This window comes from Aspergillus lucknowensis, assembly GCF_044049455.1.
Source record: "Aspergillus lucknowensis strain CBS 449.75 chromosome Unknown BJX67scaffold_69, whole genome shotgun sequence".
Taxonomy (NCBI): domain Eukaryota; kingdom Fungi; phylum Ascomycota; class Eurotiomycetes; order Eurotiales; family Aspergillaceae; genus Aspergillus; species Aspergillus lucknowensis.
Window position 1 is genome coordinate 119,767 of NW_027263613.1, and position 24,538 is coordinate 144,304.

Consider the following 24,538-nt stretch of genomic DNA (forward strand, 5'->3'; position numbering starts at 1 on the left):
CTCCCGATGAGGCATAGCGTGCAGCTCCTTTCCATAGACCGATCCCGATCGCGAACTCCCCTTTTCTCAGTTCACGCAACCAGCAACAAGGATTCATGGCTTGTGGATGAAGGCGAAAATGGGGAAGGAGTGTCTTGAGCATCATCCTGGTTCTTGGATGGAACGAGCTCTATAACTTCAGCTCTGGAAAGTTGTCGCAATGGATGGCCCATATCGAGCTTTGGAGAGAGACGTTAAGCTCTCGATGAACCCAAAGGTTTGAGTCCCTTCAGCTGCGCAGGGAATTTATGTCTTTAATGAGTCACTCAGGTGCTGCTTTCGATCCCTGACGATTCTTGACACAACAAGAACATGGACCTGGACAATGACCTGCTTGTCCAAAACAGGTTAAGAGAGAGCTGCCCATTCTCCAAGGCGACAAGGCGGAAATACACCTTAATGGTAAAACCGGATACCGGGGGGACGAGTCCGCGTTGGCCGATCTTATCCGTTTTTGGTATGTGTATATTCAATTACCTTAAACTATTGGGTGATTTCAGGGCTAGAGGATTGGTAAAGTACGAGGATCGGAAAGGTATGGTAACAGCACTCAAGTCGAAGCGTGCCCCGTCTTTATGAGGGCCAAGTGCCGTGGACTATTCATTCATTATTTTTCTCCCCTTCCTGATCAAGTCTTGTCTCGATTTCTGTCGATAATCAGAGTTTTGGTGCGTCGCGTATCGGATCGTGTGCCCGCAGACTCTTCTACAGCCCTCAAGCAATCGCTCTCCACTTAACTTGGTCTGCGCTCTGGGCTGCTACCTTCGGTGACGTCTTCATCGAACCCTCAACCTTTTTCGGACGGGACGCGCCTGCAACGTGGCCGACGTTCTGGCATCGTCTCATCCGACTTCCATCACCCCTCAGAGCGATAGTACTTTCTCCCGCGAAGCGTCTTCGTCCTTCTCCATCGAGACAAGTTCTTCATTATGGTGCGATCCCTACCGAAGAAGAACAACCCGCTCGTCGTGCCCGACGCGGCACCTGCCTGTAAGTCCCAGCTCCCCGGAGCGCGCGGCTTCACCCGTGCCGCCATGGCTTTGTCCCGGATATCTCGAGTATTCTGCGACTAACAGTTGATTTGTTTCGGGTGTTGTAGATGAAGAGCTACTCACGCGCCGCCGACTTGGAAAGACCAACCTTGCTGTGAAAGCGAACCAGGTTGGCACTTCCAATGCGACGAAGCCGGAGAACCTGGGACCCTTTGAGTACGCCCACCTTCGCGCTCCTCTGCCCAAAGACTTGAAGGGATCCGAGATCTTCCCATCACACTCCCCTCAACAGCACCCTGAGACATATTTTCTGATGGTGAGCGGATCCGCACCAATCGTAGACCAAAACTGGGCCTTCGCAAAGCATATTCTAACGTAGGAGTGTCTTCACCACAGCGACGAAGCAAGGACGGCTACGTGAGTGCGACTGGAATGTTCAAGATTGCCTTTCCATGGGCAAAGCTGGAAGAAGAACGGTCAGAGCGTGAATATCTCAAGACGCGCGATGAAACTAGCGAAGATGAGATCGCCGGAAACGTGTGGATTTCCCCAGTGCTAGGTGAGACCTTCTATATCAATCGTCCTTCCGTCGTTTCTTTTCTAATATGCACGTTGCAGCTCTTGAGCTCGCCGCGGAATACAAGATGTACGACTGGGTCCGAGCCCTACTCGACCCCACGGATATCATCCAAAGTCCAACCAGCGCGAAGAAACAGATTACTCCTCCCCCCAAGTTCGATCTGCCCCCGATCCAAGCCCCTGAGGCACTCGCCCCTCCGTCGCGTGGGCGAAGCCGCCGATCCGCGTCACCCAGCAAGAAGCTCGGTACCCCGCGCAAGGGCAGGCAAACTCGGGCGCAGAAGGAAGCGTCTGCCGCCGCTACCACGGAGGCCAATGCAAATCTTCAGAGCGCTTTAGATGACACGGTGTCCAACGCCGACGGTGAATTGGTGAATGGCAATGCGCTGCCGAGTGTAGAAGAAGCAAGAGAAGAGAAGACTGTCAAGGAAACGAAAGCGAAGTCCAAGTCGAAGAGGGTCGCCGCCCAGCAGGACGACTCAAATGAGAAGGTTAGGTTTGACTTCACGTCCAATGCCAGTGAAGGTAGTGGTGTTCAGGCCGCTCAGACCACTATTTCAGTTGAGATGCCTATCTCCTTGCCGGAAGCGCCATCCGCCGCAGAGACAGAGGAGATGATTGCTAAAGCCAAGGAAATGGTCAAGGACGCCGTCAAATCACAAGAGGAGCCGGCAGAATCATCAGCAGCGGCCAGGAAGCGCAAGACCGATGAGGCGGAGCTGAGTGATGAAGAGGAAGACGAGGAAGCCAAGGCTCTACGGACAAAGCGGGCCAAGGTCCTCGAGGAGAAGCTGAAGCGTGAGCGAGTTCGTAACCGTGCTTTGGTTGGCGTCACCGCGGCATTTGCGCTGGCGTAAGTCATTCTGATCCCCCTTCCAATCGTGACAAGAGCAGTCGCTGACTTGGGTACTCCAGGGCTTCGATTCCCTACTTTTTCTAGAGTCCCCGATCCCATGCCGTTAAGATTATTTGAGATAGCCATGCCAACAGGCAGTGCCCAGGTTCTCAAAAATTTTCAGACATTTCTTATCTAACCAACCCCATGAACCGATTTCCTGATTCCCCATATATCCTATCCCTGCGTTTGGCCGCTTTGGTTTCGGATTATTTCCCCTACCCCCTCCTCTTCATGAAACCCTCCCCTCTTACCCGTGATGTCTGAGTTGGAGCTTGATTGGCGTTGTCTGCAGTTCACCCCGAGTACGCACCATCCCCAGAGAGAACGATGCACTGTGTTGATGGTTTCCTATCACTTCATAATATCTCCCCTTGGTGTCAGTATTCCACGTTTCGAAGAGCAAAATCTGTCAGACTTGGCGGCTCTAGAGATCGGAACACTTCGTTCTTTCCTACGTTCGATCTCCTGCCTCCTGGATACCTGTATGAATTCCAATAATCGTTCTCCCGAAATCCCATCCTCCTATCTCCTTTTCTGTTCGAATTTTCTTTTCCTTTCACATTTAGCCGGGGAGACTCGTACCTATCCAGAGACAGATTTTATTCTTAGGCTACTTCAGGACAAGACAAACGAATTAAAAAATCAAATTTTCAATCTCAAAGCACTGTGGCGATTGAATAAATATACTGGCTGGTCGTGATGCAAACATGCAAAACTTCGTCATCGCCAAGCATTTCAGGTGAAAGCTCCAAAAGCTTCCATTCAAAACATGCCACAGACATTCCACTGCCTCGGCGTTGTTACTCTTGGCGGCTTTGTGTTCATCCTCGCGGCTTGATCGTCAATTGCCAGCAATGAAATGTCTCTTCCCGGTCTAGAGCTCACGCAGCCTTCAGCGGAGAGGGAATTCGTCCCCGCACCTCCATCCCAAATCAACCTCTCCCCAGGCTCGGAATGGAGGTTCGAGGTCGCATTTGGAACGGCCGTTCGAGTTAAGGTAGGCCTCTCATCCTCTTAATCAATACGTTCTAAAGCTTCTTCCTCCGCCTCTTGTACCGCTGAACCGTGACTGATATGAAGAGCGGAATGATTCCAGCTCGAAACCGGCACAGCAGAGCTCTTCGGCACCGAACTCGCCCCCTCACAAACCTATACCTTCTCCGGGACGAAGGCGGCAATTTACACATGGCACGGGTGTACACTTGAAGTCAGCGCGGGCGATGCAGTCTCTGGAATCGACGGGATGCCCGCTACCGCTACCGCCGGGCGAGGCGGATACGGAGCCGGGGGATGCCAAAGCGAGTATATTGCCGAGGAAACACCAATGGTTGAGTACGCGAATGTACATTTTGCGCTGGAGACGTTACGGAACGAGGCCAAGGCGACGGGGAAGGACGGGCCTCGCGTGCTCATACTGGGGCCTGAGAACGCGGGGAAGACGAGCTTGTCGAAGATTTTAACGGCTTACGCGGTGAAGGTTGGACGGCAGCCGGTTGTTGTGAACCTGGATCCGACGGAAGGGATGCTCAGTGTTCCGGGGACGCTTACGGCTACGGCGTTCCGCGCAATGCTAGATGTTGAGGAAGGGTGGGGGAGTAGTCCCATGTCTGGACCGAGTGCAGTGCCGGTGAAGCTGCCGCTGGTGTATTTCTATCCGATGGTGAATCCGCTCGAGGCGGAGGGATCGGTGTATCGGCCGATTGTGTCGCGATTGGCACTCTCGGTTATGGGGAGGATGGCGGAGGATGAGGATGCGAGGGAGACGGGGGTCATTGTTGATACGCCGGGGATTTTGAGCCAAAGTCGTGCTGGGGCGCTGGAGATGATTAACCACATTGTGACGGAGTTTTCGAGTATGATACCTCCGCTTGAATGGGAATCGAGCGCACGCTAATGAGGCTTAGTTACGACGATCTTGGTTATAGGATCGGAACGGCTGTACAGTCTTATGATGAAGAACTACGATAATAAGCCGTCATCGAGTGCGTCGGCGGCGGCGTCGGACGAGCGCATCTCAGTTGTGAAGCTTTCGAAGTCTGGGGGGTGTGTTGATCGTGATGCAGCCTTCATGAAGGCTGTGCGCGAATCCCAGATCCGGACATACTTCTTTGGAAACCCAGTTTCTTCGACAGCATCTTCAGCGCTGTCATTATCTGCGTCGACAAACGTCACGCTGTCACCGCACGCGCAGCATCTCGACTTTAATGGCCTAGCTCTCTACAATTACACAACGTCATCCGCGGAAGACGATCAAGCTGACGAGGACGATTACGACCCAGCACAACTGACAACTGGGGAGTCATTCCTTCCCGGGGGAGACAATGATGCCGAGTGGGCGGCACAGCGGAGTGAGAACGTGTCAGCTCTGCCTGGGATCCTTCTTTCCGCAGCCAATGAAAGCGCGCCCGCCACCGCGGTCGGCAACGCGCTCGTACCACTGAAAAAGGTTCTGACGCCAGCTCCCTCCACGCTCGCTAACACACTATTGGCGATCACGAACTGTTCTCCAACCAGTAATGTTGCCGAGATCCGCGACGCGAGTACAATGGGGTTCTTGTATGTCGCAGACGTTGACAGCGAACGAGGAAAGATCCGGGTCCTCGCGCCAGTTGGGGGCCGCGTACCAGCCCGGGCTCTCGTCTGGGGGAAGAGGTGGCCGGCGGAGGTTGTTGGGCTGGTTGGATAGGATTTCTTCTTGACCACTCTCCTGATATGCCACGGGGGCCAAAGCCAGACGCCAACCCTGACGAATCAGCTTGGGCAAGGATAAATCAATGCCAATGAAGTGTCTTGAGGAAGAAAGCGGGCCCTTGTATATGGAGACGATGGCGACATCTTGGCCAAGAAACCCTCATCTGGGTCCATCAATGGAGCGGGTCATAATACCTTTAATTGCTTGAGTTTGGTTTAGTTTCAGGGGGCGCAAAAGAAATCACAAAGCCATATGGAGCAGCTCCACCACGTCCACGATATCTCTGATAAAACAAGAAGCTGATCCACCTCAATAATAATAATAATTCCACAGTTCCAGCATCTAAGGATGAACATTTCCCCTCTCCTTCCTTCATCACCACACCTTCTCTCCCCTCTCAACACCTTATCGGAGCGATAACCTCTTCTATCTCCTTCTAACAAGCGGCGCAGAGGGAAGATAAAAAGGGGAAATGTTCTTCTTCCGCTCATACCGCCACACCCCCCGCCGCCGAACCCGCCAGCGCCTCCTCACGCTCGCCCTCCCTCTTCTCACTCTCTTCATCCTCACCCTCCCCTTCTACCTCATCTACAAACCGCCCTACCTCCTCGTCTCCTACTTCGCTCACAGATACCCCGACATCCTCTGGCACGTCCCGCACCTGAAACCCGGCATATCACCCATCGTCGCCCTAACAATCGACGACGCCCCAACAGAATTCACCCCGGAGATCCTCCGCCTCCTGAAAGAGAATGACGCGCACGCAACCTTCTTCCTGATAGGCGATCACATCCCCGGCCGGGAATCCGTGATGCGCGATGCCGTCAATGACGGGCACGAGCTGGGCAACCACGCCATGTTCGATGAACCGAGCAAGGATCTTAGTGATGAGGAGCTCGCCGCGCAGATACAGGCCGTGCAGTCGCGGATTCAACGCATCTATGCGATGGCGGGACACCAGGCCGAAGCGCACGACCAGGTGAAGCTGGATGCTGCGGAGCAGGATTCGCTATATGGGAGTGTTACTGCGGGGACGGCTGGGTTTAGCGCAGGAAGTGGGAGTAGGGGGACGACGATGAGGCCGCGGGCAGCGGAGCAAGGGAAGGAGGGGAAAGAAGAGGAAGACGGTGATGCTGATGCTGCTGCTGGTACGATTGATAAGAACGGGGTACTTATGGAGGGGGGTGTGGTGGCGCCGGGGCCGGGCAGGTATTTTCGACCTGGCTCTGGGTTATTCACGGATCGGATGAGGGCGCTTGTACAGCGGTTGGGGTTCAAGCTTGTCCTGGGGAGTGTGTACCCGCATGATCCGCAGATTAGTATGCCGTGGGTGAATGCGGCGCATGTACTGAGTATGGTTCGTTCGGGGAGTATAATCATTGTGCATGACAGGCGGCCGTGGACGGTGCCGATGCTGAAGATTGTACTGCCGGAGTTGAAGAGGAGGGGGTATAGGATTGGGACCATCTCGGAGTTATTGAAGGAAGGGGCTTCTTCTGTATAGACCCTTTTTTTTCCCCCGTTTCTTTCTTTTTTTACTTTTTTTAATCGCGGATAATCGGGTGTTATATTGTACAGGTCTATCTATGTATATAAGACGCTGGATGCATGGTGTACGATACAGGACAGACAAGACAGGGGCTGGCCAACCCAAATGCAAATAGACTCATATGAAAGACATAAAGATATAAAACACATGACATAAACACATTCACTCGTAGCGTTTCCAGTCCTCCAAATTCTTCCGCAGGTCCCCAGAACAGTCGTAGCCCCGATCTTGGTCCTCCAACAACTCGTCCTGGCGGTCGCGGAACCGCTGCTCAGCATCGAACCGTGTGAGTGCCATCCATTTGACGAACTGCATATCATTGCGCCGCACCGCGTCATTGAATTTGGCTCGAATGCGAGGCGAGTATAACTGGCAGCTGGCCTCACGGCTGCTTGAGGTCTTGTCTCCAGGGAGAAGGCGCATAACCGTTGAGAATTCCAGTGCGATTGGATATCGTGCCTTTGCAAGGGGCCATACAATGTCATCGTAGCAATCCTCGCATACTGTGAACTCTGGGAGCTGTGGCATGTAGTGCCACGTGTTGAAGATCAGGCGGCTCCGTCGGCAGTCTCGGAGGACCACCTTGCGTCGCGCATATGCCAAGAACTCGCTAAGGTCCGGAGTTGTGTCCTCTTGTTCTGCTCGGTTTGCGGAGAGATCCAGCGCGTCAATGTATCGAATGAAACGGGGGCTGTCCACCACGAAGTCACATACCCGCTCCTGCGGGGTGCCGCTGCGCTCGAATGTTTCGCGGTGCGCCGGCATCAGAAGCCGGATATTTCGGACGCATGCAGGGCAGACGTTGAACTGGGGCAGGTATCTACCCGTCTCGGGGTCGATAATGCGGAACCAGTACTGGTCGCTGATGATCCGCCCTGTACAGGGTTTGCTGCCTGGTGGTGAGAGGGTGACCTCGAGGAGCAGATCAAGGTTGTCTAATTTCTTATTGAGAGTCTGCATCCAGGCGAGGCGTGTCCATGGCTCACTCATGGCACAGCGGATAGGCTCAGTGCGTGGCTTCGGCGCGCTTAGCTTGATGCGGTCGCGGAACCTCGACCTGCGCATTTGCTTAACGCAAGAAGGGCAAATATCGAGATGGTTCAGCCCATCGATTGTGTGCCAATCCTGGTACCCTGCGACGGGTACGGATCTCGGACATGGCGCAAGAGTAAGATGAGCGTTTGGGGATGTTGAACGCCCTGAGTCTGGAGACACGTCACGTCGTTGAACTGGCGCCAGTGAGGTTTCGTGGTCAACCTTTATCAAAGCTTGAGAAGGCTGCTCCAGCGGTTTTTCCGCGAAAGATACGGCGCGTCGACGGTTTGGCTGGGCGGTTGCGAGCTGATTTCGATCTAGAGACTGGGATCGGAGTGCCGACTTTAAAGGTGCTGCTGTAGACTCTTGTAGCTTTGCTTCTTCGGTCCCTACCTCAAAGCCGGGAAACCTGCTGACGTCGGTTGAAGGGGTGTTAGAAGGTGAGTCTGTGGGCCAGGCGCCTGGGAGTTGGGTCGGAGCAATTGGTTGCTCTACAGCACTGGAAACTGAAGCGTCTGTGGTTTTGGGATTGGCAGAATGCTCCTGGGCCGTCGAATTAAGAGGATCTCCGGATTCACGTTGCTCCCGACGTATCTTCAACTTCTCCTCTAGCCTTTCGGCAATGCTTGGCCCGGAAGGGAACGACCCCTTAACCGCCTGAGGGTTGGCACCCTTTGAGGTGGGACCACGGGATTGATGAACAGCAGCCGAGTCAGAGGTATACCCAGAGGTAGAACGGGGATCCACGGCCACAGCCTTAGTTGATGGCCTGTGTTTCAGACTCCTCGATCTCTTCACAGTGGAGGCAGAGGGTTGGGTTGCGCCTTGCGCCAGGGGGTTAGGCAGAGGATTTAAGGGGATTGTTTGGCCCCTCTGTGGCGTCTCAAGCAATGGCTTTCGGGGAGAAATGGTGGACGCAGTTTTATGCTGTCCAGTGCGGGAGACTGGTGAAGGCTGTGGGGTAGACTGGTTTGCCTGTGGGAGACTGGGCATTGACCTTGATGGGACCTGGTCTACTCGAACACTAGAATCTTGAGCAGCTGCCTCGGATTGGTTAGAGACAGCGGATGAATGGCATCTGCCGTCCTGCGGAACTGGGAGAGGGCCCGGTGCGGTAGGCTCCCTTTGGTGTGTCAGGTGTGTCACATCAGGCGTTCGCTTTGGCGGAAGCGGGTCAGCTCGCACATTGGGATCCTGAACCGAGTCTGAATATTGCCTGGTGGTCGGAACGGATGAGTGGTACTCCTTCTCCCCACGTGCCGGGGGGTTGCGGGATGCACCAGCGTGGGACTTTCGTGCGATGTCTAGCGTTCGCTTCGGTGGAAGCGCATCCGTCTCAACGCTGGGGCCCAGAACCGGCTCCGGGCGAGGTCTAGTCGGCGAACTAGACTGGTGCTGCTCCCTCTCACGACGTACGGAAGACCTACGGGAAGGGGTACTTTCGCTCTTCCGAGTCGTATCTGGCACGGACTTTGATGAAAGCGGACCCTTTTGGGCCGGGGGTCGAGGAGCTCGCTCAGATTGACGAGGAACAGGGTTTTCAGTGTACGCAAAACCGCTCTTTTGAGCACCGGAAACCTGGGTGTGAGCCAGATGCGGAGGCTTGGCCCTGGATCGTATATCCTGGGATTTGGTTGGGCTCCATGAATGTGGCTTTCCTGGTTCTTGATGTTGGCTTCCCCCGGCCGGGCGGCGTAAAGGGTTCTGTTTTAATTCCTGCCTGGTGTTCAATTCGCGGGTGGGTTGGTTTGCATTAAAACCAGACAAATGGGTCCCGGTGGAAGGTTTCTCTTCGACATTAGAAGACGGATTTGAGACAATCAGTATCTCAACGTCTAGGATCACCGGAGACTGGTTGATGGTCCCTCTGGCTTTGACACCTTCCAGTCCAGGAGGCTCTCCACGGTGGGACGATCCGTTCAATTCCCTGGATAGGGAGTCGACTTCATCCTCAACAAATGGGACTGGAGGCCGTTGCGGCCGCTTGCGCCAGCGCAAGGGCATTTTGAGGGAGGTAGGCATAAACATGACAAGGGAACAAATGGCAACCAGAGGCAATCCCAAAGAAAAAGCAAGTCCTCGAATTCGGAGCGATTATGACCTTAGGGCAAGATCAGGTTATCCAGTTGCGGTAATATAGTAAATGGCAGTTAGTTTCCGGGCAGCGTGCATGATAAATCTGTCGTGTTGGTCGAAGTGAGTCGCAAAAAACGCCGTGCGGCAATAATCGAGGAGTGTGAGCGGACAAAGAACAGCAAGCAGAAAGGCAAATCGAAGCTGGCTCGTGTAATTAGGTGATAGATAAATGAGTAATAATACAGGGGTATCGTGATATACAGAATCTCAAAGAAAGAGAAAACAAGAGGCAGATGGGGGCCGATGAAGGGAGTATATAAAGAATCAGCGGAGCCGACCTGTCGGGCAGCGCGATGGACATTTTGGCCCTATGGGAGCCTCAGCCCACAGGTTGGGCGGCAGAGGCAGCGAATCGCTCCCAGAAAAGGCTGAAACACAGCAATCGTGGCTGAGTATTGAGCAGTGAGAATGGACGAAATCTCTGATCGAGGAGGACTTTTGAAACCCATTGTATGCACTCCGTGCATCGTCCTGCATCCAGCGCGAAAGGACTGAACGATTGCCCTGAGGTTGGCCGCAGCAACGACGACATTCCCACGAATGGCCAACAGAGAGTGGAGAGAGGAAGGAAAAAGAAAAACGGTCACCGCGCATTGCCACAAACTGAGGGGGCCAATGCCAGTTGGGCTTTCGCACAGCGCGGCCACTCAACTTTCATCGACACTGTTCTGTGACCATATTGGGCGCCATGTCCCCAGGCGTTCGGGTCTCATTGGGACCGAGTGCTCTCACAGGATGGTTCAGATGATGCTGACGGTGAGTTGTCTCGTTGATTTCCCAATATATCGTCATTGACTCATCGGTGTGCTGAACAATGTCATCAGGGGGGACGATTGATGAAGATCCTGGTCCCAGATGACGGATGGTGGAACAGAAGATGAAGATGAGGATTATTTGGGCATCAGCGAGCGTCATGTGCTTCTTGGTGTCAAGTGGTTTATGCTTCAAAGGTTTGGTTTGCATAGTATGGCTGACTAAACTATGCGGCAATGCATCCTCAACAGGGCGGGAACTGCCGAAAGGATCGGAAATGTTCCGACTCTACCATCCAACAAAGGGAATACGTTGGCGCGATTTAATCTTTGAGACGCGATTCCTAAAGATCACAATGGATTTTATCATGGACGTATGCGTCCGCCTTACGGAGGAAGTGGGCAAACTGAAGAATACTGTCTCTCAGTGAGGCCTTTGAGTAAGGAATGCGGGGAACGGGGATCGGGGCGGAATACGAAGAAATGAAGCCAGAGCGGAGCAGCGTCACATCTGGTGGAATATTTCTGTGTCTTTTGGAGCCCTGGAGAAGCTTCGATGACAAATCCATAGGTATCACGTCACTGAAAGCGGCCTGCAGCTGGCGATTTCCCGCACCTCACGACCACCAATGTATCGTCGAAGTCTCCTTCGGGCGACCGTGTTGCCGACCCCTCATTTCTCCTCGTCTTCCACCATCGCTCGCCTTTCCTCGATCCAGTCTCAGCTGCATCCTCGCCCACCTCCAATTACATCTCAACCACCACGTGTATCCCATCGCAACCTCACCAACATGTCTCTCCCAAGCACCATGAAAGCCATCGTCGTAGAGAAGACCGGCGGCCCCGAAGTCCTCGAAGTTCGACCCGATCACCCCGTCCCAACCCCAAAGGAGGGCCAACTGCTCGTGAAGAACCAGATCTGCGGAATCAACTACATCGACACCTACTTCCGCACGGGCCTGTACCCCTCTTCGAAACCTGAAATCCTGGGCCGCGAGGCCGTGGGCACCGTCGTCGCTCTCGGTCCGGGAGAGAACCCGTTTAACTTCCAGGTTGGCGATCGCGTTGCGTGGATGGCCACTAGCGGGTATGCGGAGTATTCGGCTGTGCCCCAGGCGAAGACGGTCAAGGTTCCCGAGGGGATCTCGGATGAGATCGCGATGGCGTCGTTCTTGAGTGGGTTGACTGTTTTGACTCTGATCAAGGAGACGTATCCGGTTCAGAAGGGTGACTGGGTGTTGCTTCACGCAGCTGCGGGAGGGGCTGGATTTCTCATGACCCAGTTACTGAAAGCTATTGGAGCTATAGTTATCGGGACGGCCGGTGGTCCGGAGAAGGTTGAGCTCGTAAAGAGTCTAGGCGCAGACTACGTGATTGATTATCGTAGTGAGGAAGGTAAAGACTGGGTCAAGAAGGTGAAGGAGATTACCAATGGCAGGGGCGTGGATGTTGTCTACGATTCTGTCGGGAAGGATACTTGGGAGGGAAGCTTGGAGGCTGTTACGAGGAAGGGAACTATCGTCTGGTTTGGAAATGCTAGTGGACCGGTTCCGCCACTGCCTCTAACGTGAGTATCATGGCCTTATTGAATGCGTTGATGTCCGATGCTGATGAGGAGGAACAGAAAAATAAGCCCCAAGTGTGTCAAAGTCGTCCGACCAACCCTCTTCGGCTATATTGAAACACGGGAGGAGTTCGAATTCTATGTGAATGAGTTGTTCAACCTTCTCAAGTCTGGTCAACTCAAGGTCAAGGTTCATAATGTCTACCCTCTTGACCAAGTTATTCAGGCGCACACTGACCTGGAGGGCCGAAAAACCACTGGAAAGCTGCTGCTGAAGGCATAGACAGCTGGAACCATCGGTAGTGGCCAACGAGCGCATGGTATAAATCTAAAGGGTAACGGATCTCTGATGTGTCTATCTTGGATACCTGCCAATGATTCTCGAAGCTATTTCGCAATCTGCATTCCATCATGGATTTTTCCAGTTGGGCTACATCCCGCTCAGTCGGCGTCGCCATCCTCCTCTCCGTCTTTCGCAGTCAGGGCTCTTGGTTTCTTCCATCCAAGCATGAGGTCATTGGCAAGCGTCGTATATATGGAACAGTAAGACTTGGTGATATCTTCAAAATAGTGGAATCCGCAATTCAACTCCCAGACAGGAGCGATGATCTTCATTCCCGGGTAACAGTGCTTCAGGAGGCTCTCTTCCAAGAAGAACGTAAGCTCTTGTACTTCTCTTCTGGCCCACTCGGCGCGTTCTTCAGGGGAGAGATCGGGCTCTGGCTTTCCCGGATCAAAGTAGGCTCTTCCGTATAGCCATCCGATGGGATTTAGGTCGGGAGCGTGGTTGAGATAGAAATCCCGGTCCTCCTCGGCAGGCAGGTGCACATGCATCACTTCAAAGCCATCGATATCTTCCAACTTCGTTGCCTTCAGAGTATCTTTTGTAGACATATACTGGAATAACGAGGCGAGCTCGTTTGATCCTGCGACGGCTAGCCCAAATCTCACGACCTTCTGCGCTATGTCTTTGGTCATCGGGACTGAGTCATCCTTGGGGTTCTTCCACTGGTTGTTGTTGGCATACAAATCGTGCTCTAACCCGCCAAAGGTAATAGAGCAGGCTTTATTGAAGTCCCCTGGTCCATTGGCTGTGAGTTGCTGGTTTTTCCACAATTCTTTGGTTGCAATGTCACACGATAATCTTGCCTCGTCGATGTTGTCTTTGTATTCCGGGCATACGTCGTGATATAGAAGATAGGATAAGAAGCTCCGAATCGTGACCGTGGCGAGTTTGATCATGTCTTCATTCTCCGGGTTGAAATAGAAGGGAAAGTAAGAGGTCCTGCTATGCTTAGCCAATCATCTGAGCCATTGGGGGTATAACTAGCGCCTACAGGTATCCCGTCACCACGGCATTGAAGTCGACAGTCAGGCTGGACTTGTTCTGATCGATTGTAGTCCTTCCCCTTGCGAGGAGGATCTGGTCATGGTCTAACTCATTCAGGTCACGGTCGTCGGACCCTGCGAACATCTTTGGGCCGGCATCAATGCCTCCGTAGGCGAGGTACTTGTGAAATACCTCTAGACGGTCACTCTCGATCCGGCGGTTTTTCTGGAACCGAAGAAGGGCGTCCTCCACTCGGCTGGGCGAGTGTTAGTATCGGTTGATGCTGTGGGGGAGAGTCCTGTATCTCACTGGATGAGAGGACGGGATCTTTTCAAGGATGTGTTAGCTGACGTCTATCATTAGTGTAAGCAGGGCCCACTCACGGATGATAAAGTTCCTTTTCAAACTCGTGCTCCTCGACCGTGATTGGGGCATCAACGTAGTACTCCTCGAACCCTGTTGGTTTGTTCTGTGAAGGTAAGCTGCGAGCCGTCCGTCGACCGAAATGCCTGACGATATCTTACGTTCCCTTTTTTGCTTTTCGGGCGCCTGTTCCTTTTCTTCTTCTGGGGGTTCTGCTGGACTGGAGCTACAGGACCTCCAACTTTGTCATCGACGTTCTCCATCTGGTTCTCCATGATGTGTGGACCGAACCGAGTAATAAAGAAGGCTCAAGGCGCCCTGAAAGGAGACGGGTCACCGTGCGAGGCTGGAGAATATGAGAAGAAAGGGAGTTGTGTTGGCGGAGGGACAGAAGATGAAGACAAAGAAGTCTTGAGAAGTGTTTGAAGGACTGCAAACGGATTGTAGCTGCAGGGCTGGACCTCCAAACGAGTTCAATTCACAGACAAATTCCATTATTACTTCCACAATACTAAGAAAATTCAATTGCTGGCCGGAGAGAAACAGTGAATTGATTTGATTTCAGATATTGTTCCGACCTGGAGGATGATAAGGCAACATCAAACATGGCCACCACTGGGAGACTGCGAGCAGACTGAGCACGGGGAAAATCATGACCGCAGTCAATGCGATGGAGATTTGGTGAGATTCCAGTGGTGCAATATCGAGCAGTTGCCCGGGGTGGGGGTGCGATTGAGAGAAAAGGTCCGCGGGAGGGCTGAAAAGCTCAAAAAGATATTAAATATGGAGACATGTCCAGCTCACACCTCGGATTTCTCTCCCAAGACCACATGAAAACAACTGGTCTGACCGCGCTCGAGGGCTGAGAAACATGGGTACCTAATCTCCCACCCTTCAGAACTCATGCTCGACGCTGGGGAGATCAATGAAACCAACTTGGGACCCGCCCGTTTGCACTTGAGACGAAACAGCCGTCTCAGAACCGTCTCTTTGTCCCGCCGCGGGTCGCATTCCCCTACACTTTCACACCACTCGACTCCCTCTCGAATTGTCCCTCCCCTCTCTCGTCACTTTTTCCTTTTCTGTCGCATATTCATCTTAAAACTGACCCAAGTTCTTTCCTTTTGCTCCCCTTATTATCTTCTCTCTCCCCGTCCGCGGTCGTTGACTGTTGTTGTCCTGCGACCAATGCGGAATGCTGTCGAGCGTTCGGTGCTTACCTCTCAGCTGTTCATGAGCTGATTGAGCTGCTGCTCTCCCCCTTGCCCCATTTTTTGTCCTTAAGCGACTTAATCGCCTCCGCGATTGAACATGCCTTCTTCCTCGAGGTCAGATAGTTTGAAAAACCAAAGGCTGGACAACGATAGCTTCGTTGCCTTCGATCACGCTGCGGCTGGGCAGTAAGTTGCTCCCCGGATCTGCCCCCTGCAACTCAGCCCTGTGAAACGAGTCAGAAAACATATCCCTGGAGTAATCTGGCTTGGGGAATCATTTCCGCGTCTGATCGCGTTCTTCTGCTGTTGCTTTCCCCAGATTCCCGGAATCCCTGTGACCTCGTAAGGCTGACTTTTTTTTTTCTTTTTCCGCCGCAGTGACGGTGTCCTCTGCACCACTTCGGGCTCCTTCATCGCGAAGCCCTGCACCGCTCAGGAAATCGCTTTCTACGAATCCGCTGCTTTACATCCTGCTTTTCGCGAATTGATTCCTATCTACATTGGAACGTTAAGCTCCGCCAACCAACAACAACCCGCCCTTACCCTCGCCGCCACAACAGCGGCTCAACAGGGAGCTATCGTGCTTCCAGATTCCGATCTATCGTCGGCCTCACAAACCCCCGCCACGGGCGAAACAACCCCATCAACTGCACCTGCCGGCCCGAGTACGATTGATGCGACATGGGCTCCATCTGCTGGGAAAAAATTGGACACTGAACTATCCATTGTGTTGGAGAATGTTGCTTCTGGGTTTAAACGGCCCAACGTTTTGGATGTCAAGCTCGGGGCGCGACTCTGGGCGGACGATGCTATTCCAGCAAAGCGGGCAAAGCTAGATGCCGTATCACAGGAAACGACGAGCTCGCGCCTCGGGTTCCGAATTGCGGGAATGAAAGTTTGGACGGGCGTGAATGGCGAGGCTGATGCAGGGAGCAAGACAAATCCCTACGTCACCCGCTACGAGCAATTTGGGGCCACAAAAGGCGAAGTGGCTGAGCGCGATGGCTATAAGCGCTACGACAAATGGTACGGACGGTCTCTTACGACGGAGAACGTGAAAGGAGGGCTTGAAACATACCTTGCGGGTGCGAGTGTGGCTGGCGTTGACCGCTCCAAGTTAGTGGCGAGGAGACTCGCGGATGAGCTGCGGCATGTGCAGCAAGTCTTGGAGTCTGAGGAAAGCCGGATGTATTCAGGCAGTGTGCTTATAATCTACGAAGGGGACCCAGACGCTATGCAGCATGCCTTGGAAGCAGAAAAGGAAGTCCAAGAAACTCCTCCAAAAGAATCCGATGGGGAAGGCGAAGAGGATGATTTTGATGGCCTTGAGCTCCAGGAGGTCGGACAGTTCGAAATAGCCGGCCTCGCGGCTGGCGGAGAAGGTGTGTCAAACCAAACCATCAACATTAGCATTGACCCGGATGCCGCCCAGCTGGAAGAGCTAGAGGACGAAGAGGAAGAGGAAGATGAACCCAAAGTACATGATCTCCGTCTGATCGACTTTGCCCATGCCAGCTGGACTCCTGGGCAGGGTCCTGATGAGAACGTGCTCATGGGGGTTCGCAATCTACTACGAATATTCGAGGAATTGTCTATGGACTAGATATACTCAACACGTAATCTACGACAACTTCATTCGTTGCCGCCGGCGGCCTCGGGTGATTGTTTGCTACCATCATTGTATCTGCGTTAGCCTAGCTCTAATCCCAATATGGTTGATCCTATTCTTACACTCAGCCTGATCTGAAGGACTCATCTAACTCAAGCTGTTGCAGGGTTTGAAGGCCGAACATTAGGAGACAGCCTCCACAGAGGCTATGACGTCATTTTTAGCCTTCCAAGCATTGCTCAGATGCATTGCAGTTCTTCGGAATCTCCCCTGAATACGAAGCCAAGCACCCGTCACATCCTGATTGGAACGATTTGCTCGTTGAAATGCGGCCAGTTGTGTCAGCTGAATCTTCTTTGGGTCTGAGTCATGCGCAGGCCAGTGCCAGGCAGCACAAATCCTTGAGAGGTTTAATGGGCGTTGATGTCCTTGTTCTCCACTTTATTGCGAAGATCTGAATCCCATGCACTCCTTTAATCTCTCAATGAAGATCATCATTATCGGCGGAGGCATCTCTGGGTGCACAGCATACCTCCAATTGAAGAAGCATCTTCCCGTCCCTCCTCCTGGAGAGCAACATGAGATCACGATCTACGAGGCGTATGACACGAGTATCGATGCAACACACAACGAGGGAGAAACGCACTCATCCACGTTAATTGTCGGCGGGGGCCTCGGCGTTTTTCCGAACGGGCTTCATGTCCTCAAACGTCTGGACGAGGACATTCTCCGCGACGTTGTTCGCGGGGGATATCTCATTGCGCATCAGGACCTGAGATCCAAGAATGGGACTTTACTTGTGCGGATCGATCCTACTGCCCACCCTGAAGAGGACGGCGAGCGGATGCATCTCCTTGCTACTTCTCGACACTCCTTGTGGAAAAACTTGCGGCTGCGTATTCCTGACTCCGATATTCAAACCAAACGGATACTGAAGGTCGTTGCGACCGCTGATGGAAGAAATACAGTCCACTTCACGGATGGTAGCCCATCTGCTGAAGCCGACCTGGTGATCGGCGCGGACGGTGTCAAGGGCATTACCAAACAGGCTATACTCCCAGAAAAGGAGGATCTCTACACGCCTGTGTATCAGTGAGTAAAACTGCATTGTATTGTATCACAAGCACGCTGTTGACGATACAGGGGCCTCGTGGGAGTCGGTGGCTTCATTTCAGGGGAAGAAGTGAAAGATCTCGTGGATGAAGGCTCGATGAACTTAGTTTTCGGCGGAAATGGGTTTTTTGGATACTTCTATTCAAACAGTGCGCAGTCTGCACCGAACAATGACTCCCCGTATCACCTCTCCAAACCTGGCGATTCGCTGTGTTGGTGGTCGACATATGCCGTGGACGAATGCCCGGACACCAAATCACTGGACATGGAAGCCGTCGCGAAGCAACTCCGTGAGAGGCATGCGCACTGGAAGAGTCCGGTCATCCAGAAGGTTCTGGGGTCGCTTGAGGTGAAGAATATGTATCCTACCTGGACTTCGCCTCAGCTTCCGACATGGGAACGCGACGGGGTTGTTCTCGTCGGCGACGCAGCGCATGCGCTTCCATCTACTTCGGGACAGGGTTCCTCGCAGGCCTTGGAGGATGTCGAGGCTTTCGCCTTGCTGCTGAGCCATTCTCTTCGCGGCGTGTACCAGGAGCCGTCGCCTGATCCTAAGTCGTACAAGACAGCCATCACAACAGCCGCCAAAGACTACATGGACATTCGGCGTCCCCGTGTCCAAAAGATCCTGGAGAGCGCACAGCGCATGCAGAATAGTAAGCGTGATATGGGCGTTATTGCTGAGTATCTGATGTACTGCGCGATGTGGATTGCTGGTTCGTCTCAAACTTCCTCTGCAAGTGGTCTTACTGACAATGTTAGGCTGCTTTCCACGCATGATGTCGAGCTCCTTGAAGGGCGTGATAAATTATAATGTCGCCGAGGAGGTGAAAGATTTTATTGAGCGACAAAAGTAATGATTTGATGATACCTAATGTGTGCAAAATCACTTGGTGATTTCTGATCCTGTACCATAGCGCATTGTATTATAGCGCATTGTCTATACAGCCCTCTCGACTCCAATTTCATCCCAAAAAACATACTCCATTTGACATTAGCGAGCGCAACTCTAACCCAGTCATGCTATTCCAAAGCTTTCTTCTGGAACAACTTCGGAAATCTTCGATAAAGGAGCCACCAATTCTTGGGGATGTTTTTGGAGCCCGAAGATATATGCTTCGTCGCGCGGCAGACACGAAACCCCTTTCCCTCCACTGCAAGGAAATCAAGATACACTGTATCAATAAAAGAGCAAAAGAACAAAATGAATTGCACATAATTTTCGCAATCCCCTGCACCTTATCCTTCATACGAATCTTTCGCAGAGACTGATTTATACTAGATCGTGGCCTGAGGCACAAATAGATTACATAATCACCTCCTCCGCAACTTTTCATCCAACTCCGAAACCCAGGCACATCGACAGCAACCTTGAGCCAACATCAGGACAAAATGCGTGCCACGCAGGCTTTACTAAAGCGCTCCGTGTGGAAGGGTATGTCTACTCCACCCGGTCGAACTCGAACCCAACACATTGTGATCAATTATAGAAGACCAAACAAGCTAACAAGACTCTTAATCCAGGCCCAAATATCGTCCCGTACGTTTCTCCCCAATCTGATCCGATCCGATCTGCCTCCCGGACAAAGAAATTCTCCGTGAAAACGAAAGAACGGAACGACAAAGAAGACGGAGATAAATGCTAACAAGTCTTTTCACGGCTACAGTCTCCCCCTCCCCCGCAAACTTCCCCCTCCACCAGGCACACCCCCGATCAAGACACAGAAGCGCGCAGCGACAATCTTGCCCAACTTCGTGGGCCTGCGGTTCTCTGTGCATAATGGGAAGACGTACCAGGATATCGTGATTACCGAGGAGATGGTTGGGCGGAAGTTGGGGGAGTATGTTCCGTATGTATTCCCGACTTTGTCGTTTAGTTGTTTTTTTGGGGCTTGCGATGGGGGTGGCTGACTTCTTGGGGGGTATGTGTGGATAGGACTCGGAAGAGGTTCACGTATAAGCACTCGAAGAATAAATGACTGTGGGCTCGAGGAAGGTTGGAGGGTTGGGGGTATACGATTGTGTCAGTCTGGTCTGGTCTGGGTTTGTTTGGTTTGGTTTCGCATTTTTTCAGCGGTTTCTGCTTTTCCTTTGATTGGGAGTGTATATCTATTCTCAGCATTGTATCAATATATGCTACCTGTGACTCGAAGCCTCTTTCGCTTACCGTTGTTACTTTGCCTGTTGGGATATCATGATTCACTGAACATAGGAATGTTCCGAGTCTCCGGTGGTTTATCTGGGCTCTGCCTTGGGGGGTTACCGAGTATCGATGTCGAATTGTTCGGATACGCCGAAAGATATCAACTTTGCGAGCCAAAAAGACACACTGCTATATAACGGATCCAGTACACGAGAACACAGACACCACAACATCGGAACCTTCCGAGAACAAACATGCCATCCAGCAAGCGGAAAGCCCTCACAATCTTCATGGCATCGCCTGGTTTGATAGGACAGACAAACCTCCCTGGCAAAACCGCCCGCTACAGCCGCCGCATAAGCTTGCCAGTCGTCATTCTTATGCGAGTCACAGTAATCAGAGATCCCCCGGACCACAAGGCAAGGCAGCCTCGTCATCACGCCGGCAGCCTCCATCTCGAAACATATGATCCCGTGTTGATGCGCCAGCTGGTCTCTCAAAAGCGCGTCCTTCATCACTTGATCCCCGGACGCAACCTTACCCCAGTGGATGATTGGGCAATCATCCCTGCGGCGGGCATCACTGGGGCGCTGTACGAGCCGCCTAGAATCGCACCCGCTTCGTTCGCAGGGAATTTTAGGCTGTGCGTGGATATGGTCAGACTGATAGAGCGTGTCCGCCCCCGCACCCGGGAATTTAAAGCACTTCATACGTGGGAGCGATGTGTTAATCCGTCCGCAGTTGGCCGTGATGGTATTGTATTGCCTTGCCCGCTTCGAAGCGTCCTCGGCGGCTTTCAGGAGCTCGAGTGAGGGAGGCGGAACGAACGTCGCGCTCGAGCCGGTGGACCTATCATAATGCACGACCGCGGACGAACTGTCGTTGGATTTGCCAACAACGACATCGCCGAGACGAATTGCTCCCGCGCCTGTGCTCCGCGGAACGCCGCCGCCGATCCCTACGAGGAGGGCAAATTGGACGCAAGGGAACGACGTTCGCATATTCTCAACGAGAGTCTGTGCGGGGCTGACTCCAGCGTGGAGCGGATACGCTATCACAACGTTGTGGCTTCCTATCCGGCCGACGCTATATACGATTGGGTCGTTGGGGTGGCTCGAGAGGCGTTCGTGCTCTTGGTCGAGCATAGAGACGGCGGCGATGAATTCGACTTCTAGGATGCAGGCCCAACCGATTTTGTAGTCGGCATGGTGAAGTCTTTTCTTTTCGATTGCAGGCATTGCGAGCTGTTTGTGGAGTGGTTGGTGTCATTTGGTATGAGAATGAAGTAGGAGATTGCTATGATTGTATGACTATCACTCAACCACAGGCTCGACAATGCCAACTTAAAGACAGAGCCTCTTCTTATCCTGAGGTACCTCTATTTTTATCTTTATTATTTGCGCGCTTGTGAGCCAACGGCTTATTTCTTAGTGTGGTTGTCGGCGCCTAGTGATACGCATACTCGACCCGATAGGCTGGGTCAGCGGCATGATTCAAGCGAACGCTGCGGGATCCAACGGGCTGAAAGGCTCGATTTGGGCTTTGATCGTTGTGGTGTCGTGTTGGCTCGAAGATTTGTGCGCAATCATCCCCCATCTGCAGTGGATTGGTGGCGTATCGCTGGGAGTTGTGCATCCCTCGCACGCTTTTTTGAATTCGCGGCGATACAGCATATATCTTGCGCCTGCATTACGGGTCAAGCCTTCAAACGATGCATTATTTCACGAATACTTGAGTTGGGTCGAGTGGATGATCAGCGCGAGGTGAGGACTTCCTGTCGCTCCTCGTGAAATTCGAGCCGCTGCGTTGACGCCCTCATCTGTTTCACCCTCAAGAATTCTCTCAACAACTCGACGTGGCCTTCGCTGGCTTTGCGGCGAAATTCAGATGCTCTGACCAGGCTGTCAAGCGCTTGACACCCGCATTTCTCCTTGTTTCCTCTCACGTGTTCACAATGCAATTCCCCAGCAAACCCTCTCTGAACACGTCGAGCTCCACCATGTCGAACGCGCGGCTGGTGGCCTGAGATTTTGTTTGGCAGGCCATCCAGAGTTCGCTTCGCTCGCTTGGCGAGTGTGATCTGCAAGCCATGGCTCAGGGCACGCGGCTTGTGCCTGCTTCCAGTTAGCTTGATGTGCAAGTAATCTCCTCTTCGCAGCTTGATTGTGCCACTGAGGCCTGAGGACACGAGCACCCCCACACGTCTGCTATTTTGAGGCCCTCTGGCTTGCCATCTTTGGTGTCTCGTATTCCCGACGATCCCATCTGAATGCGAGGCATGGTCCGACGATGAACTTGCTTCAAGAAACCTGTTCAGGCGAAGAGATTGTCGCTCTTCTCGCCTCTTGGTGCCGTTGCGGCTGAATATTTAATGGCGGGATCTGCTCGTTCGAGAAAGAAGTCATTCTTCATTCTTCAACTGCACTGAAACACATTCAAGATGCGTTTCTCTTCGCTATTTCAGTTGACTGGTGCTCTCATTTCCTTTACTCTGCCTGCCGCTCTTGCAGCAGACTCTCGCTACTGCCTGGATGGAAACACCATCTCCGCAAAGGACTTCACTCTCCAAGTATCCGACGACAGCAGTTCGCTCGCTGCACTCGCCGCTCACTTCCAATCCACTGGAAAGAATGTCAGCGTCTCGGCCGTCCTGAACTCCGCAAACCGTGCCCTAAGCGAAGGGTCCCCCTCCGTCGGTGACGGATCGCCGTCCGAGGCTTGGGCCTGGAACTCAGGCGACTTCGAGACGACCAAGTGGATGCCACAGGGAATCACCAGCTCCGGCGACGCACTCGGTAAGGGCGACTGGAACGGCCATGAGGCGTGGATCGTGAGCTGGTACCAGGATGGAGACAGCGTGCGCGTCAGCTTCGTAGATCGCAAGACTCACGCATACCGTCATGTCCTCCTTGTCTACCCGGATGCCGACGATGACTTCAAGTCTATTACCATCCATGCTGGCGGGATCATGTGGTACGGCAATTTGCTGTACGTTGTCGACACCAAGAACGGTATCCGCGCGTTCGATTTGGACAATATCTGGGAAGTAGAGATTGCCGATGGCGTCGGGAAGATGGCCGACGGGAGCGGATACTCTGCGGATGGGTATCGATATGTTCTTCCCCAGATCCGGTGAGTAAACTGAATGGTAAGAAAAGAAAGACTTGGACCCAATTCTGACAACGGCATAGCTGGTACAAATGGACCCCCGGAGAAGACTCCCCCTTCCGCTTCTCGTGGATCTCCCTCGACCGCAGCGACTCACCCGACACCCTGCTGGTCGGCGAATTCGTCCGCGACGGCGAAGTCGACGACAACGGGGACGCCGTCCCCATCCGACTGGTCAAGTACGAGCTCGACTCGACCACCCGCCAACTGCGCACGGATGACAACGGCCTGGCGACTGCCAGCTGGGCGCACTGCGTTGACATTGTCAAGATGCAAGGCGGCGTCTCGTATGAGGGCAAGTTCTACCTCTCGCGCAGCAATGGGCGAGACCCCAAGGCTGGCGACCTGTTCACCTGGGAGGAGGGCAAGACGGCGGAGGAGCATTCGGGGTGGTTCATGGCTGGCAATGAGGATCTGAGCTACAACCAGGCGCGGGGGGAGTACTACACTGTCACTGAGTATGATGGCGGGCGCTATATTCTGGCGTACAAGGTTTAGAAGCTTGTTGGCAGAAGATACAGGGGGTGGGATACTAGTCGTATTATATTCTTGTAAATTACTTGGGTCGATCACCGAACATGTCGAACATCCTGATCCCCATCCTCGTCTAACCTCACGCCTGTGGAAGCTCGAGCAACATAATGATTCGGAACATTCTCCATTTGATATACATATCCCTCCTCACAGGACCCGAATCAAAGCTCGCCTTTGAAGCACTGCGTACCCCAACCTCCATATCTCAACTCTCGGACCTTGACAGGACACTAACCATGTCCTCGACCCAACCGACCAAGTTGGAGAACTATCTCTGCGCGGCACACCACTTCCGATAAGGCCACCCACTTGAGCGGCTCCTCTCCGGCTGAAAGCAACAAGCGCAGAGTACAAAGTAGCGTGGCGTCCGGCGATCTCATAAGACAAAGTCACCCAGACTCTGACTCTCACCACTCATTCATCTCCCTATCGAAGAACGGAAGGCGAAGAGAAATGGCACCTGAAAAGCACGAAGAAAGCCCCTACTGGCTGACGCCGGATGATGAGGAGCGCGCGAGGTACGAATACCCCGAAATCACTACAACTCTCTATCAATTAACTATATTGGATCATGTGTACTAAACTGGACAATCTAGGCTCAACTCCCAACACCAAGTCCTCGTCCAAATCGCTGATAACAAAATCCTGCACGCACCCGTCGATCCGTCGACTCTCATCCGAATCGCAGATGTAGGGACAGGCACGGGGTGAGTCTTCCTTCCCTACAAACCCCTCCAATCTCCTAAGCAAATATCATACGTAAGAATCTGGCTCAACGCCCTCTCCACACACCTCAATTCCACCCCAACAATAACCGGCCAAAAGCGC

At 53.0% G+C, this 24,538-nt stretch overlaps 14 protein-coding genes across 14 annotated transcripts; 10 read left to right on the forward strand and 4 right to left on the reverse strand.

Annotated features, from left to right (window-relative positions):
- Positions 1-793: 793 nt before the first annotated feature.
- Positions 794-2,616, forward strand: BJX67DRAFT_298872 (KilA-N domain-containing protein). Its single transcript, XM_071026947.1, has 4 exons — positions 794-1,029; positions 1,139-1,347; positions 1,428-1,590; positions 1,650-2,616. The coding sequence occupies exons 1-4, from the start codon at positions 969-971 to the stop codon at positions 2,465-2,467; spliced, it is 1,251 nt and encodes a 416-aa protein (XP_070881343.1). The 5' UTR covers positions 794-968; the 3' UTR covers positions 2,468-2,616.
- Positions 2,617-3,279: 663 nt separating this feature from the next.
- BJX67DRAFT_298912 (cleavage polyadenylation factor subunit CLP1) lies at positions 3,280-5,519 on the forward strand. The gene is made up of 3 exons (XM_071026948.1): positions 3,280-3,505; positions 3,605-4,361; positions 4,413-5,519. Exons 1-3 carry the CDS (start codon positions 3,368-3,370, stop codon positions 5,192-5,194), a joined length of 1,677 nt encoding a protein of 558 aa, XP_070881344.1. The 5' UTR covers positions 3,280-3,367; the 3' UTR covers positions 5,195-5,519.
- A 153-nt stretch (positions 5,520-5,672) lies between these two features.
- Positions 5,673-6,704, forward strand: BJX67DRAFT_375364 (chitin deacetylase CDA4; the record flags this gene model as incomplete). Its single annotated transcript, XM_071031683.1, has 2 exons — positions 5,673-6,241; positions 6,410-6,704. 2 exons carry the CDS (start codon positions 5,673-5,675, stop codon positions 6,702-6,704), a joined length of 864 nt encoding a protein of 287 aa, XP_070881345.1.
- Positions 6,705-6,807: 103 nt separating this feature from the next.
- BJX67DRAFT_298972 (uncharacterized protein) lies at positions 6,808-9,998 on the reverse strand. The gene has a single exon (XM_071026951.1). The coding sequence runs from the start codon at positions 9,810-9,812 to the stop codon at positions 6,912-6,914; it is 2,901 nt and encodes a 966-aa protein (XP_070881346.1). The 5' UTR covers positions 9,813-9,998; the 3' UTR covers positions 6,808-6,911.
- On the reverse strand, positions 9,999-10,648 carry BJX67DRAFT_298951 (uncharacterized protein). Its single transcript, XM_071026949.1, has one exon. The coding sequence runs from the start codon at positions 10,512-10,514 to the stop codon at positions 10,185-10,187; it is 330 nt and encodes a 109-aa protein (XP_070881347.1). The 5' UTR covers positions 10,515-10,648; the 3' UTR covers positions 9,999-10,184.
- Positions 10,649-11,202, forward strand: BJX67DRAFT_298952 (uncharacterized protein). Its single transcript, XM_071026950.1, has one exon. The coding sequence runs from the start codon at positions 10,783-10,785 to the stop codon at positions 11,101-11,103; it is 321 nt and encodes a 106-aa protein (XP_070881348.1). The 5' UTR covers positions 10,649-10,782; the 3' UTR covers positions 11,104-11,202.
- A 261-nt stretch (positions 11,203-11,463) lies between these two features.
- BJX67DRAFT_385737 (quinone oxidoreductase family protein) lies at positions 11,464-12,519 on the forward strand (the record flags this gene model as incomplete). Its single annotated transcript, XM_071033922.1, has 2 exons — positions 11,464-12,239; positions 12,297-12,519. 2 exons carry the CDS (start codon positions 11,464-11,466, stop codon positions 12,517-12,519), a joined length of 999 nt encoding a protein of 332 aa, XP_070881349.1.
- A 158-nt stretch (positions 12,520-12,677) lies between these two features.
- BJX67DRAFT_385738 (uncharacterized protein) lies at positions 12,678-14,204 on the reverse strand (the record flags this gene model as incomplete). Its single annotated transcript, XM_071033923.1, has 5 exons — positions 12,678-13,521; positions 13,574-13,822; positions 13,876-13,893; positions 13,950-14,035; positions 14,091-14,204. 5 exons carry the CDS (start codon positions 14,202-14,204, stop codon positions 12,678-12,680), a joined length of 1,311 nt encoding a protein of 436 aa, XP_070881350.1.
- Positions 14,205-14,740: 536 nt separating this feature from the next.
- BJX67DRAFT_366618 (inositol polyphosphate multikinase) lies at positions 14,741-16,873 on the forward strand. Its single transcript, XM_071030422.1, has 2 exons — positions 14,741-15,329; positions 15,522-16,873. Exons 1-2 carry the CDS (start codon positions 15,241-15,243, stop codon positions 16,744-16,746), a joined length of 1,314 nt encoding a protein of 437 aa, XP_070881351.1. The 5' UTR covers positions 14,741-15,240; the 3' UTR covers positions 16,747-16,873.
- Positions 16,874-17,042: 169 nt separating this feature from the next.
- On the forward strand, positions 17,043-19,055 carry BJX67DRAFT_366622 (FAD-dependent oxidoreductase). Its single transcript, XM_071030423.1, has 3 exons — positions 17,043-17,844; positions 17,896-18,581; positions 18,628-19,055. Exons 1-3 carry the CDS (start codon positions 17,216-17,218, stop codon positions 18,720-18,722), a joined length of 1,410 nt encoding a protein of 469 aa, XP_070881352.1. The 5' UTR covers positions 17,043-17,215; the 3' UTR covers positions 18,723-19,055.
- Positions 19,056-19,257: 202 nt separating this feature from the next.
- BJX67DRAFT_385741 (mitochondrial 37S ribosomal protein uS19m) lies at positions 19,258-19,844 on the forward strand (the record flags this gene model as incomplete). The annotated part of the gene is made up of 4 exons (XM_071033924.1): positions 19,258-19,300; positions 19,390-19,405; positions 19,533-19,715; positions 19,802-19,844. The coding sequence occupies 4 exons, from the start codon at positions 19,258-19,260 to the stop codon at positions 19,842-19,844; spliced, it is 285 nt and encodes a 94-aa protein (XP_070881353.1).
- A 324-nt stretch (positions 19,845-20,168) lies between these two features.
- BJX67DRAFT_375370 (5'-methylthioadenosine/S-adenosylhomocysteine nucleosidase family protein) lies at positions 20,169-21,246 on the reverse strand (the record flags this gene model as incomplete). Its single annotated transcript, XM_071031684.1, has 2 exons — positions 20,169-20,197; positions 20,292-21,246. The coding sequence occupies 2 exons, from the start codon at positions 21,244-21,246 to the stop codon at positions 20,169-20,171; spliced, it is 984 nt and encodes a 327-aa protein (XP_070881354.1).
- Positions 21,247-22,448: 1,202 nt separating this feature from the next.
- On the forward strand, positions 22,449-23,674 carry BJX67DRAFT_385743 (uncharacterized protein; the record flags this gene model as incomplete). The annotated part of the gene is made up of 2 exons (XM_071033925.1): positions 22,449-23,140; positions 23,200-23,674. 2 exons carry the CDS (start codon positions 22,449-22,451, stop codon positions 23,672-23,674), a joined length of 1,167 nt encoding a protein of 388 aa, XP_070881355.1.
- A 489-nt stretch (positions 23,675-24,163) lies between these two features.
- BJX67DRAFT_385744 (uncharacterized protein) lies at positions 24,164-24,421 on the forward strand (the record flags this gene model as incomplete). Its single annotated transcript, XM_071033926.1, has 2 exons — positions 24,164-24,228; positions 24,307-24,421. The coding sequence occupies 2 exons, from the start codon at positions 24,164-24,166 to the stop codon at positions 24,419-24,421; spliced, it is 180 nt and encodes a 59-aa protein (XP_070881356.1).
- Positions 24,422-24,538: the final 117 nt, after the last annotated feature.

Bases quoted from the DNA above. Each gene is read 5' to 3' on its own strand.
- BJX67DRAFT_298872 (XM_071026947.1), top strand. From the start codon at position 969: ATGGTGCGATCCCTACCGAAGAAGAACAACCCGCTCGTCGTGCCCGAC. The intron at 1,030-1,138 runs GTAAGTCCCAGC...CGGGTGTTGTAG, and splicing joins GCCCGACGCGGCACCTGCCT to ATGAAGAGCTACTCACGCGC. The intron at 1,591-1,649 runs GTGAGACCTTCT...TGCACGTTGCAG, and splicing joins GTGGATTTCCCCAGTGCTAG to CTCTTGAGCTCGCCGCGGAA.
- BJX67DRAFT_298912 (XM_071026948.1), top strand. From the start codon at position 3,368: ATGTCTCTTCCCGGTCTAGAGCTCACGCAGCCTTCAGCGGAGAGGGAA. The intron at 3,506-3,604 runs GTAGGCCTCTCA...GAATGATTCCAG, and splicing joins GAACGGCCGTTCGAGTTAAG to CTCGAAACCGGCACAGCAGA. The intron at 4,362-4,412 runs GTATGATACCTC...AATGAGGCTTAG, and splicing joins CATTGTGACGGAGTTTTCGA to TTACGACGATCTTGGTTATA.
- BJX67DRAFT_298972 (XM_071026951.1), bottom strand. From the start codon at position 9,812: ATGTTTATGCCTACCTCCCTCAAAATGCCCTTGCGCTGGCGCAAGCGG.
- BJX67DRAFT_298951 (XM_071026949.1), bottom strand. From the start codon at position 10,514: ATGCGCGGTGACCGTTTTTCTTTTTCCTTCCTCTCTCCACTCTCTGTT.
- BJX67DRAFT_298952 (XM_071026950.1), top strand. From the start codon at position 10,783: ATGGTGGAACAGAAGATGAAGATGAGGATTATTTGGGCATCAGCGAGC.
- BJX67DRAFT_366618 (XM_071030422.1), top strand. From the start codon at position 15,241: ATGCCTTCTTCCTCGAGGTCAGATAGTTTGAAAAACCAAAGGCTGGAC. The intron at 15,330-15,521 runs GTAAGTTGCTCC...TTTCCGCCGCAG, and splicing joins GATCACGCTGCGGCTGGGCA to TGACGGTGTCCTCTGCACCA.
- BJX67DRAFT_366622 (XM_071030423.1), top strand. From the start codon at position 17,216: ATGCACTCCTTTAATCTCTCAATGAAGATCATCATTATCGGCGGAGGC. The intron at 17,845-17,895 runs GTGAGTAAAACT...TTGACGATACAG, and splicing joins CTCTACACGCCTGTGTATCA to GGGCCTCGTGGGAGTCGGTG. The intron at 18,582-18,627 runs GTTCGTCTCAAA...TGACAATGTTAG, and splicing joins CTGCGCGATGTGGATTGCTG to GCTGCTTTCCACGCATGATG.